At 42.4% G+C, this 13024-nt stretch overlaps 1 protein-coding gene across 2 annotated transcripts in view; it reads right to left on the reverse strand.

Annotated features, from left to right (window-relative positions):
- Positions 1-411: 411 nt before the first annotated feature.
- The window catches only part of LOC140906786 (uncharacterized), a 28008-nt gene continuing 15395 nt past the window's right edge, over positions 412-13024 (reverse strand). Inside the window, exons 1-2 of one of the 2 annotated variants that reach the window (XR_012157249.1) lie at positions 2967-3039; positions 412-2231 (exon numbers count right to left, since the gene is read on the reverse strand). Coding sequence is in view for 1 of the 2 variants with exons in the window: in XM_073331422.1 (XP_073187523.1) it covers positions 1639-2231 (593 nt within the window). In the remaining variant the exon portion in view is untranslated. Of the gene's footprint in view, positions 2232-2966; positions 3040-13024 lie in introns of those variants that run through there. The other variant, XM_073331422.1, reaches the window with a different exon arrangement.

The following is a 13024-nucleotide window of genomic DNA, read 5'->3' on the forward strand; positions in this document are numbered from 1 at the left end:
CAATCCCTACCCCAAAAAGCTTGTAAGCAAGACAGACACAGGGTAGAGGAAAGGGGTATAATATAGAAGCAGAGACATCAACATAGTAGTGGCAAACATCATGTTAATTCTGAATTTTTTTCTGTGTGTGGGTTTAATGAGACTAGCTGAACAGAAAGAGAAGAGAGGCGTGATGTCATAAATATAAAGGGAAGAGTAACCACCTTTCTGTATACAGAACTATAAAATCCCTCCTGGCCATAAGGCAAAACCCTTTCACCTGTAAAGGGTTAAGAAGCTAAGATAATCTTGCTGGCACTGACCAAAATGACCAATGAGGAGACAAGATACTTTCAAAGCTAGAGGTGTGGGGGAGGAACAAAGGGTCTGTCTGTCTGTGTGATACTTTTGCCAGGAACAGATCAGGAATGCTCTTCATAACTCTTTAAGTTAGTAAGCAATCTAACGCATTTCTAGCTAGCTTACTTACTTCCATTGACTGTGAACCGCTTTCCGCTGGTGCACTATGTTGGCGTTCAGGCTCCGGCTGAGCCTCTTGTGTAGGGTTAGGGGCTGCTGCCAGTGCAGGTTCGGTGGGGCCCTCTGGTGTTGGGGTTGGGGTTGTAAGTACTGGATTCAGTGCTGGCAATGGTTCTGGTGCTGGTTGTTCCGCCGGTTCCAGTTCTGGGACTGGCTCTGTTTGGGTCTCTGGGACTGGATCCACTACTGCCGTTGCAGATGTTGGCATGGGGTCCAGCTCCATTACCTCTGACCGGGTCCTGGTAGAAGTTTCTGGAACAGAGCTAGGCATAACAGCATGCTTAGCCTGACTGCGGGTGACCATTCACACCCTCTTGGCTAGCTTCACATGATTGGCCAAGTCTTCCCACAACAGCATGGGGATGGGATAATCATCATAGACTGCAAAAGTCCACATTCCTGACCAGCCCTTGTACTGGACCGGCAACTTGGCTGTAGGCAAATTGAAAGAGTTGGACCTGAAGGGTTGAATTTTACTTGGATTTCTGGCTCAATTAAATTGGGGTCCACTAAGGAAGTATGGATAGCCGACACTTGCGCTCTGGTGTCCCTCCATGCGGTGACCTTCTTTCTGCCCACACTCACAGTTTCCCTCCACTCCGAGGGTATCTGGGAGGCATCTGGGCCTGAGGACCTCTGGTGTGATTCCAGTGCAATGAACTGTAATCTGTTGGATTTCTTGGGGTAGTTGGCCTTCACATGCCCCAGCTCGTTACATTTAAAACATTGTCCAGCTGACGGCTCACTGGGGCGAGGTGGGTTGCTGGAGAACGGTGTGGCAAGACGATAAGGTGTCTGGAGTATTCCTTGGTGTGTAGTTGGGGCCTTGGACTGTCCCCGGTAGTAGGGTGAGGTCGGAGGTTGTCCCTTCTGGTCTCCGCTCCAACTGCAACCAAGACTGTTCCTCTCTCCTCCCTCCACCTGTTTTGTTCCGGTTTGCCCCTTCTGATATTCGCCCCAACTGCTACTAGTTTTTTTCTTTTCTGCCACCTCCACCCATTTGGCTCCAATCTCCCCCACCTCGATTATAGTTGTGGGCTTCCCATCTAGGATGTATCTTTCTATTCCCTCAGGAACACCCTCTAAGAACTGCTCCATTTGCATTAGGAAGGGCATCTCTTATGGAGATTTAACACTTGTTCCTGATATCCAGGCATCCCAATGTTTTACAATGTGGTAGGCATGTCGGGTAAATGACATGTCTGGTTTCCACCTTAGGGCTCTGAACCACCTATGGGAATGCTCGGGTGTTAGCCCCATTCTGACTCTCGTCTTGGTTTTAAACAGTTCATACTTGTTCATGTGTTCCCTCGGCATTTGAGCTGCCACCTCTGCTAAGGGTCCACTGAGCTGCGGCCTCAGCGCTACCATGTATTGGTCTGTAGAGATGCTGTACCCAAGGCAGGCTCTTTCGAAGTTTTCTAAGAAGGCCTCGGTATCATCACCTGCCTTGTAAGTGGAGAACTTCCTGGAATGTGAGGCGGTACCTGGAGAAGGATTGCTAGGGTTGGTTGATATATTCTGCTGAGCCCTTGCCTTCTCCATCTCCAGTGCATGCTTCCTCTCTTTTTCCTTTACCTCCATAGCTCTCCTGTGGGCAGCCTCCATTTCATTTTCCTTTGCCTCCATTTCTCTCCTGTGGGCAGCCTCTTTGACTTTTTCTGCCTTGGGTTCTGTCATCTTAGCCTCTCTGTTTTTAACTAACTTTACACCTGAGAGTTAAAAACAAACAAACAAACACAAAAAGCAGGCTTGTAAAATTTAGTTGTGCTGTAACCTGATACCTATGTTCTGTGATAGCTATTCTCCGCCTACAGAAAAATCCTCTAGCTACTCTTAGCTTAAAAAAAAAACAAAAACAAACCTCTTCAGGTCTGTGGAAAACTTGTGAATTTCCCTGCAGGAGGTTAACTACCCTGCCTTTAGGTAGAGAGAACTCCAGCTCACAAAAGGAAGATCCCTTTGTTATGCTTGCTGCTGTCCCCTTTTTACAAAACCCTTTTAAAATCCTGCTGTGCTTCTGGTTCAAAATGATCTAAAAAAAAAATCTCAGAATGATCCCACCTGCCACCATTTCAAGGTTCCTTTCCCATTCTGAACTCTAGGGTACAGATCTGGGAACCTGCATGAAAGACCCCCTAAGCTTATTCTTACTAGCTTAGGTTACAAACTTCCTCAAGGTACAAACTTTGCCTTGTCCTTGAATCCTATGCTGCCATCACCAAGCATGTTAAACAAAGAACAGGGAAAGAGCCCACTTGGAGACATCTTCCCCCCAAAATATCCCCCCAAGCCCTACACCCCCTTTCCTAGGGAAGGCTTGATAAAAATCCTCACCAATTTTCATAGGTGAACACAGACCCAAACCCTTGGATCTTAAGAACAATGAAAAAGCAATCAGGTTCTTAAAAGAAGAATTTTAATTAAAGAAAAAGTAAAAGAATCACCTCTGTAAAATCAGGATGGTAAATACCTTACAGGGTAATCAGATTCAAAACAGAGAATCCCTCTACGAAAAACCTTAAATTACAAAAAGACACAAAAACAGGAATATACATTCCATTCAGCACAGCTATTTTACCAGCCATTACACAAAAGGAAATCTAACGCATTTCTAGCTAGATTACTTACTAACTTAAGGAGTTATAAAGAGCATTCCTGATCTGTTCCCGGCAAAAGCATCACACAGACAGACAGACCCTTTGTTTCTCCCCCCCCGCTCTGAAAGTATCTTGTCTCCTCATTGGTCATTTTGGTCAGGTGCCAGCGAGGTTATCTGAGCTTCTAAACCTTTTACAGGTGAAAGGGTTTTGCCTCTGGCCAGGAGGGACTTTATAGTTCTGTATACAGAAAGGTGGCTACCCTTCCCTTTATATTTATGATAGGTGAGGAGAACAGAGCAGGGGAGAAAAGGTTCCTAATGTTTCCAAATGTGTCTTGGCCTAGAAAGTAAAATGTGTTTTGTTTGCATTGCTGAGCAGAAGTGCATTTTAGTATTTTGAAGGGTTAGTGGGGAAACTGCAAAGTGTATGCCGTAAAAATTAGAACCATCTTTGTATAATGTTTATGCCAAAAATGGAAAAGCAAAATGTTGTAATACATTGCCACACCAAGGAAAATACTTATTCAAGTCAGCACAAGCGCACCCTTCCCCTTTCACAAACTCAATATTTCTACGGTGTTGAATGAATTAGATTATTTTATTAGCAAGTACTGTACACCGCTAAATAGGTGGCAATATCACAGAACACCAATTTGATATCCCATTTTGAAATATGGGAAAATGCCAACATGCTCAATATTAGATCATTAAAATGAAACAAAGCAGAACAAGAAAAAAATTAAACATGAATCACCTCCAGGATTCTAAACTGGATGAAGCCACAGCAGAGAGGCTTATCTAACACCAGATACAGAATGTGAAATTGGTCAGAAGTAATGAGGGGAACTCAGATACCGTCTAACTTCATCATGTACAGACTGGATACAAAAGCCACCTGTTTGGTACAAAGAAATCCACAAGTCACAATACATCCAGCCTCATCCTGCGTACAGAGATTCCATGACTGCTGTGGAGATTTTGACATGATGAAGATTTTGTTTTGGATGAGGAGCTGCTTATGAAATAGCATTATTAAGTCCCACACAATCCCAGAGAGAGAGGTAAACATTATAGTCATTTTACAAGAAATAGGTTAACTATAGCTTGAGACATGAAAGTGCAGTCCAGAAATGCTGGTTTATATTGATCATATGCTCCAGTGGCTTTGACATGCTTATTGTAAATGTTGTATATAAATGCCATTCATTTTGTGTGCGTGAATTCTGACAATCTGGCATTGCACTCCTTTAATATATGAGTACACATCCAAAAACACTACACAAACTTCTGAGAAGGTGAACCCATAATTTATGATTCTGCTCCTAAATCTCCCAGATATTAAAAAGAATATCCCACTGCTAGTGAGCATGTATAATTTGAAGAGGTATGCACAACATATACAGTATATTTAATGCATATATATATATAATACACTGTATGCAATGCCCTACTCCTCAGATTATATATGCTTGCCACCAGCAGGATTCTATATTTCACCTGTGTTATATAAGAATTGCTAATTTTATCCTCACTTCAGAGAGAGAGGGGGACCAGGACTCGCAACACGCCAAAGCTCAAGCAGGGCAGATATCCTCCCTTCACTGACTGCACTAACTCTACCAACCCTCAGTCATTCACATTTTGAAATTCCAACTTTTCCACCATAATGAACAAATTCCTAACTTAGAAAAGTTATTAATGTAAAGAAATCTGGTAACAACACTGATAGTTAAGGTTGCCTGACACTTTGCAGTATAAGCCCCTATTCTCAGTGGCTTATAAAACTTCTCTGAACTTTAACCATTCAAGCTGAAATTTTCCAGGAAGATTCTCTGGGTCAGGCTACATTTAAAAAAAAAAAAAAAAGTTTTCAGTGCAAAATGGTTCCGCTGTTTCTGAGACCAAGGTTAGGAAAAATAGGCAGTTTTGCCAATGATGGCAAAATATTCCAACTATTTCTTTACAGAGTTCTAATGCCTCAACAAATCCTGGCCATCTAATTGTAATATTTGTCATCTAGTTTTAACATTGACAACTTTTTTTTTTTGTTTAGAAATACCCTTTCTGAGAAAATAAAAACCTATTCTTGGGAAATGATAATACCCCACAACGGAGAGTATTAGTAAGTGCAAGGAAAAAAGACCCTGCCTTTTTTCATCTTGCCAGCTCATGAACTATGTGAAAGGGTTAGTTAAAGCAGCTGCAGTGAGCACAGAAAAATAAAGATGCTCAGCTGAGACAAACCCCACAACAAATTGAATCCATCTTTTCTTTGTATTAATTAAATAAACCCTCTGGTTAAAAAAACAAAACAAAAAAAAACCCAATGTGCAAAGGTAGAAAGTGGAGGTCCAGCATTATCCCTACAACTATAGCCAATCATTTTGAATACATTTCAAAGGCTAATCATACCATGGAGTTGGCCTTTTCCCATGAATATCAGCCATGCAGGGTCATGGCCTTTAATATATATTACAGTATTATTGTAATTTCAAGCAGACTTTTATTGAGGCACATCTAAGTTTGCCCTTGGTTCTTTTATAGTATTCAGTAGATATTTATAGTTTTAAAAATAGAAATGCAGTCCTGAACCACTCCTTTCTTGGTACTGAACTGAAGTAATACAACCTGTTCAAGGAATGAGAAGGGGTGAGGGCAGCATGGAAGAGCTCTGATTTCTAATCTATTAATTGTAGGTGAGGACCCCAGAGATAAGGTATATCAATATTACAGGGTGTGTGGACATTGTAACATACCGAAAGGCTAGAACACAAACATTTATTTATTTTGTTACGTGGAGAATGTCATGGCAATCATACTTCTTGGCAGAGTGTGTTCAGGGTGGAAGGGGAGCTAAGCTTTCAAACACACTCCCTGTACTATAATGCTATAAAATTTTCAGGAAAGGACTAAATTAAGGAATTCTAAATCCATTAAAACCTCTTCATGCTGAAGAATGCCACCCTCCCAGAGCTTTCGAGAAAGATCCAGCACTGAGAGGTTTGTAAGACAAATAAAATGTGGATTTCAAAGAAAGTATTAAATCTATTTATTACAAAGATTGAAGTACCAAAAGCTGCCTAACTTTGCAGCTTATCAGATCTAATCTTGTAGCTGTTTATGTGCCTTTTGGGACCAAATAAGTCTTCTGGATGCAGCACTTGGCATGTAAATCAATGCAGCCCTCTGAGGGTGTTAGCCAAGGCCAGTTCTGTTTTTGGAAATGGGGAAAGGAGCACTCGGCCTCTCCAAAGATTTGTCTACAGCTGTCACTCTGTGTTGGGAGGGTGGGGGATTGGGGAAAGAGCCAAGCTGCATCAGGCAACACACATTTTTTAGATGATTTCAGTACTCCCAACAGCTGGCTTCTCCTGTTCATAGTCAATAGGTGGTCAGAATTTATTTTGGGCAGCTCTTTTGACCCAAATCTAATTCAAACACTGTAGTCCATAGCTCAGTTCTCCACACAAATGTTTCCAAAAACTTCACAACCACGTGAAATCTGTCTTCAAGCAATCCATCACAGCAGACCAGGGGGAAATAAATAAAGGATCTCCAGTGCATTTTACCTACTATGGAGAAAAAACTGCCATGTATAATTTTTCCACAGTGTCGGGCACTACCCTGATTTTTTCAGATTGATTTTTTTCCAGATTCACAGTGCTGTGCGTGTAGGGTTTGTGGGGTAACACCTGAACAGCCCAACTGTAATTTAGCTCATCTAAGGTCCAACATCACTACCTACAAGGAAATGGGAAATTTGGCTGAAACTTCTTTGCATCCTGCCCCCCTTGAGTGAATACTAATCTTTCCCCTTTGACCATATATGGATTTTAGTTGGTTTTAATGAAATCAGACAGACTCCACTAAACACTGATCTCTGCTGAGATCTTGGACTCAGCAGCATTACAGTACCAGCTCCTTTATAAATGTCAAAATAGCAAGAATTTTATTAATGTCAGATTGCCCTTGATAGAAGACTGGAACCCTTAGTTACATAAAAATGTTATTCCTTTTTGTAAGAAAACAAGATACTTTCCTATTTTGCCAGCCAGAGGCACAAGGCAGGCAGGTGATGCATAACTATAGAGCCATAGACTGCTTGCTTGGTTTTTTTTTTGTTTTTGTTTTTTTTAAAAGTACTACACTATTACACAAATTTTGGCCTTCATGGGCCTAGCAGAGGTGGAAAATCTTATTTACTTAAAGTCCAATGCCTTCGTTTCAACTCTTCATGACCCAAACTCATGCATTTCTAATGGCTAGGCCAGATGCATGCAAAGCCTAGACCAAAGGCTTCCACACATGTATAGTAGAAAACCACTTAGTGGTTTGGATGACTGGAGCTCTAAAAAGCTGAAGCCTTTAGATGGTAGGGAAACATAACAATGAAGTCTTGAATGGCACGAAGAGTTGGTTCAGAACAAAAAAAGAACAATTAATTATCGTACCAGACACTGTTTAATAACAGAGTAGGTTTGGTTTGATTTGATTTGAGAAGGCTCCTTTCAACATGAGTGGCTGTGTCTCTCTAAACTTAAGAAACTGAGAATAACAATGTGTTTTTTAGTCATGGAATTCAGATTTTCTGAAAAAAGAAAAGGAGTACTTGTGGCACCTTAGAGACTAACCAATTTATCTGAGCATGAGCTTTCGTGAGCTACAGCTCACTTGCTCAAATAAATTGGTTAGTCTCCAAGGTGCCACAAGTACTCCTTTTCTTTTTGCGAATACAGACTAACATGGCTGTTACTCTGAAACCAGATTTTCTGAGATACTTGGGTCTTTATTTTCATATTGCTTCCTTGTTGAACAAGCATGTGCCCTGTGACCAGGGACATAGTAAATACAAGAGCCCCCGTCTCAGAACTATTGGCCAGGGATAATAAAGATTCTGTCCAATTTGGCTGTAGTGAAGAGGAGTCAGTTTTTTGCTTTTGATCAGTCAGATGAGAATTTCCCCCACCATCCCAGCGTGGGAGGGAGGGAGGGATCCAAGGGTGGCATGAAGACTGCCGGGGACAGAGAGATTGCAGGGCAAAGCTTTGCTCACTCTACCAGTCCTCAGCTGTCATGCTTCCTTAAGAAATATGTGTCAGTAGAGCCAGTTACAGAAATACCCTGCTGGGCCTGGCACAGACCAGCTCACAAATTCAGGGAGTTGTAGATGGCTCTGGAGGTCCCCCTCCTGGACCAAGCAGAGCTGTCAATTACAGTTTATGCTGGGGTTTTTATGCCAGAATCTGGCATCATTTGGTATTGGAATTAAAAATGTCATAGGGAAAAGCATGATGTTATTGGTTCAGGAAGCTTTTATCCTAGGGCAAGCAGGCTGTCTGCATACTTGTCTGGATGCTTCCTTAACCTTTACCCTCTTTCTGCCCTGGTGTAGAGAACACAGTGTAACCTATGGGCTATACTGCCTATAAACTACATAATTCATAGCTATTGTTTTCCTTCCCCCCACCTCAGTCTAACAACTCTCCTCCTGCCCCTCCCCCACCTCTTTGATCTGCTGATAGGCCTGGCTGTAAAGATAAAGGGTCAGTGAACAAATGAACCGAGGACCCAGAGGTGATTAAGAATTGCATAAGGACCCAGGGGAACGGCCTGAAAGCAACCAAGATAGAGAGGGTATGGCCGGAATTTTCCCAGCTTTGCCAACCCCTTTATCCATCCCCATTGGTTAGTGGATCCAGAGAACTCATTTTCCTTGTTCATTTGTAGCGAAGGGATTTTGCTGGGTATAGGTACCGTAGCAATACCAAGTAAATAACAATGGTGATCAGTATGCTGTTTTGTCAAGGCATCACGCGGTGTGACCCCTGTGAATATATTTTCTGGAAATGGGCTTAGGTGTTATTAAGATTTAGAATCTGTAGATAACTGCTAGAGTTTAAGAAGAATCCCTTAGATCACATAAAAATTGCTGTGAAACATACACTTTGTTGCAATTCACAGAAAATGATATTCTTTCAGAGGCTAAATTCACCCCAAGTCCAGGCTCCCTTCTGCCAGGAAACCAGCCAGAGGTGAGGTGCATTGGGGTACAGAATATGAGGGTTCACTGCTTCTCTGAGTTTGGGTCAACGGTGCTGGAACAATTTGTATAGTGGGGGTGCTGAGAGCCATTGAACCAAACTGTAAACCCTGGATATAATGAAAACCACTTCAAGCCAGGGGATGCTGCAGCACCCCCAGCACCCCTCATTCCAGCACCTCTGGTTTGGGTAGGGCTGGCTAGAGTACATGCTATTCTGCTCATCCCCCTCTCTCTACTGGAGCAGCTCCTATGGAGCTCTCAGGCTAGAATCCCTTAGGGAGAGCAGGCAGCAAAACACTGCCCTCCCTTCGTGTGATTTGCTGGGGTGTCAGAGATCAGTGAAACTGGCAGGGGAGCTGACTAGTATTAAATACAAAGTGTTCTGAGGAGGACAGCAGTAAAATTTTAAAGCCTGCAAGATCTAGGAACCTGGGTTTGGGATTTTTTTCTTCTACATTTTGACAGAGAGTTTCAATTACAGGAGTAATCTTCTGTATTACTGAGACTGTTTGAAAATCAAGCAAAAGCCTCATGAGCCTTGTCTGGTATTTCAGAGCAACATCACCAGGAACACTGGGATTTTGTCTTGCTTACCGAGTTAGATCTTCCTCCACAGAACGTCAAGTTCCCCTGGTTCTTTGATCTATCCTAATATGTAAGTGGATAAAGCTCTGAATGGAATTCAGGGCTCTTGGGACAGCACAACATACCCATGACCAAGACAGAAATGCTGCCAGGCACATTTTCATTTGTTGCTAAGGGAACCTAGGAAGAAGTGCTATAATTATAGCCAGGAAGAGGAGACAGCCAGAGAGAGAGCAAGCAAGCGAGCATGTGGTATGGGCACTCATGACAGTTCCCTCCAGATTAAATATTTTACTTTAATTTCATTTACTGCTTTATAAATCACCCATTGAAGGCACCTGGAAACTGTACATGCCTTCAGATAACTGAAATCAATTGGACTCCTCAGCCTGGAACCATCATCCACTTCCAAAAAATAAAAGAATGAAAAATTGGCAAAAACAAAGTCCCCCGTTCATTCACACCCAAAGGAAACTGCAGGAAGCAATAGATACAAAGAGATACAAATATTAAGTCCATTATTTGGGGACAAATTGTGATCTGGCTTGCGCAGACATGCAGGGAGTAAGGGGGTATAAGGCACAGGGAGGAGAGTAATCTCTGCAGGGTTGCACAAATGGACAGGGTGGGGAGTAGACTAGGCTTTGAATCATAGAATCATAGAATATCAGGGTTGGAAGGGACCTCAGGAGGTCATCTAGTCCAACCCCCTGCTCAAAGCAGGACCAATCCCCAATTATATCATCCCAGCCAGGGCTTTGTCAAGTCTGACCTTTAAAACGTCTAAGGAAGGAGATTCTACCACCTCCCTAGGTAACGCATTCCAGTGTTTCACCACCCTCCTAGTGAAAAAGTTTTTCCTAATATCCAACCTAAACCTCCCCCACTGCAACTTGACACCATTACTCCTTGTCCTGTCATCTTCTACCACTGAGAATAGTCTAGAACCATCCTCTTTGGAACCACCTCTCAGGTAGTTGAAAGCAGCTATCAGATCCCCCCTCATTCTTCTCTTCTGCAGACTAAACAATCCCAGTTCCCTCAGCCGCTCCTCATAAGTCATGTGTTCCAGACCCCTAATCATTTTTGTTGCCCTTCACTGGACTTTCTCCAATTTTTCCACATCCTTCTTGTAGTGTGGGGCCCAAAACTGGACACAGTACTCCAGATGAGGCCTCACCAATGTCGAATAGAGGGGAACGATCACGTCCCTCGATCTGCTGGCTATGCCCCTACGTATACATCCCAAAATGCCATTGGCCTTCTTGGCAACAAGGGCACACTGTTGACTCACATCCAGCTTCTCGTCCACTGTCACCCCTAGGTCCTTTTCCGCAGAACTGCTGCCTAGCCATTCGGTCCCTAGTCTGTAGCGGTGCATTGGATTCTTCTGTCTTAAGTGCAGGACCCTGCACTTATCCTTGTTGAACCTCATCAGATTTCTTTTGGCCCAATCCTCCAATTTGTCTAGGTCCCTCTGTATCCTAGGAGCTTTGGCTCCTCTCTCCTTCCCTGCCACTCCAGTTTGCCAGTGAATGTAGCGACACCAGCATGCAAGAGGAAGTACACTGTGCCCGTATAGACCTGCTGCACTACAGACCTCAAGGCAAAGAGGGGAACCCAGAAAGTAGATTGTGACTGAGTTGCTGTCTGCCTTCTGGTCTCTGGCTATGCAAAGCCGTGACTGAACTCCAAAGCATCACGGCTTGCACTTTGTGGTATAGCTAGTGAGTTTTCCAATATATAGTAATATTAGTATTAATCATTTAAGCAATAGTTTCTACTACACCTGCAGGCAGGCATTGCCTTCCATCTAAGAAACTCCATGTCTAGACAACATTCTATTAGCACAATGGCTCTACTTTGTGTGAGTTACAAAGAGGTACTGTTACACCAGAAGCAATTTGAATGGGCTTTAATGCAGGTAGGTGTCTGGATTAGTAGGCTCATATCAAAAACTGTGCTAAAAGAGAAGGAAAGGAGAGGTTAGAGGGTAATCACAGGGTTTTTTGTTTTTTTTTAGCAATTAGCAGGTTAAGTGGGAGCCTGATCAGTAAAGATTATAGTTCGCAAACAGGTGATTTGATTTATACTACAAGAATAAGATAGGTACAAACGGCACTTTCAGCCTCTAAAATTCTATAGATTACTGTATTTGTAACTAAGGCAATAAATACAATGCTTTCACCGCTACTCTGACTTTGGATAAGGGCTAGGTAAATCCATTCATGTGAACTCAAATGCATCTTCCAACTGCATTCATGGACAGTCTTAAATTTCATGACTACTTTTCTCAGTGTGCTAATGAAAACAGCACCCAAGGATCCATTAAGATGACAGACACACCTACAAGTTTCTTTAATGAACTTTTTTTGCTTACTCAAAACTATAATATATTTCAGTTGTTTGCAGTGTTGTTGTTGCCATGTTGGTCCCAGGATATGAGGGGGACAAGGTGGGTGAGGTAACATCTTTTACTGGACCAACTTTTGTTGGTGAAAGAGACAAACTTGTCTCTTTTAAGAACAGAAGTTGGTCCAATAAAAGACATCACCCCACCCACCTTTTCTCTCCAATATATTGCAGTGTCATTCTTGTTTTTAGGTATATGGACAGTCAGGGTACTCTGGGGAAAAAATACCACACATGAAACAATGACTCCTAGCACCATCCACTGCTGGCTGGGCCAGATTCAGAACTTGTGTAAGCAGGTACAGCTCCACGGAGTTCAGTGGAATTGCAGCTGGTCCCACTGTAGCACAATTTGGCTGAGTATTTAATACGTAGACACATGTGCAACTACGCAATGATTACAGTAAACAAAATGGGCCAAATTCATTGCTGACCTGACTCTGCCAAGGTCAAAAGAGCTACCACAGAGAGGAATTTGGATGTGTACAGCAAAGAGAATTAATGTATTTGCTATAGTCCATTTGATTTCATGTTTGTCAGTGCACACGCACACACGCACACACAGAGTAATTCCTGGTTTCAATTAAACATTTCAGCACAGTGTAGCTGGCTCCTATTCCTTTTAACTTACCCATTCTGGATGTTGTAGGGGAAGCTGTTAGAAACAGTTTGGATAATTGCTAACGTACCATTCTTAATGAAAGAATGCTGTGCATTTCAAACAATATGTAATGGAACAGAAAGCTACCTAAACTAAACAGGAACTGCTAATAATAGAGAAGCTGGACATTTTGGGGGAAATATGTCCTGGGAGAATAATATTTTTAAGGGGAAAAAAATCTAGCTGAACTTATTGGTCACAT

The sequence above is a fragment of the Lepidochelys kempii genome, chromosome 1, assembly GCF_965140265.1.
Source record: "Lepidochelys kempii isolate rLepKem1 chromosome 1, rLepKem1.hap2, whole genome shotgun sequence".
NCBI classification, from domain to species: Eukaryota; Metazoa; Chordata; order Testudines; family Cheloniidae; genus Lepidochelys; species Lepidochelys kempii.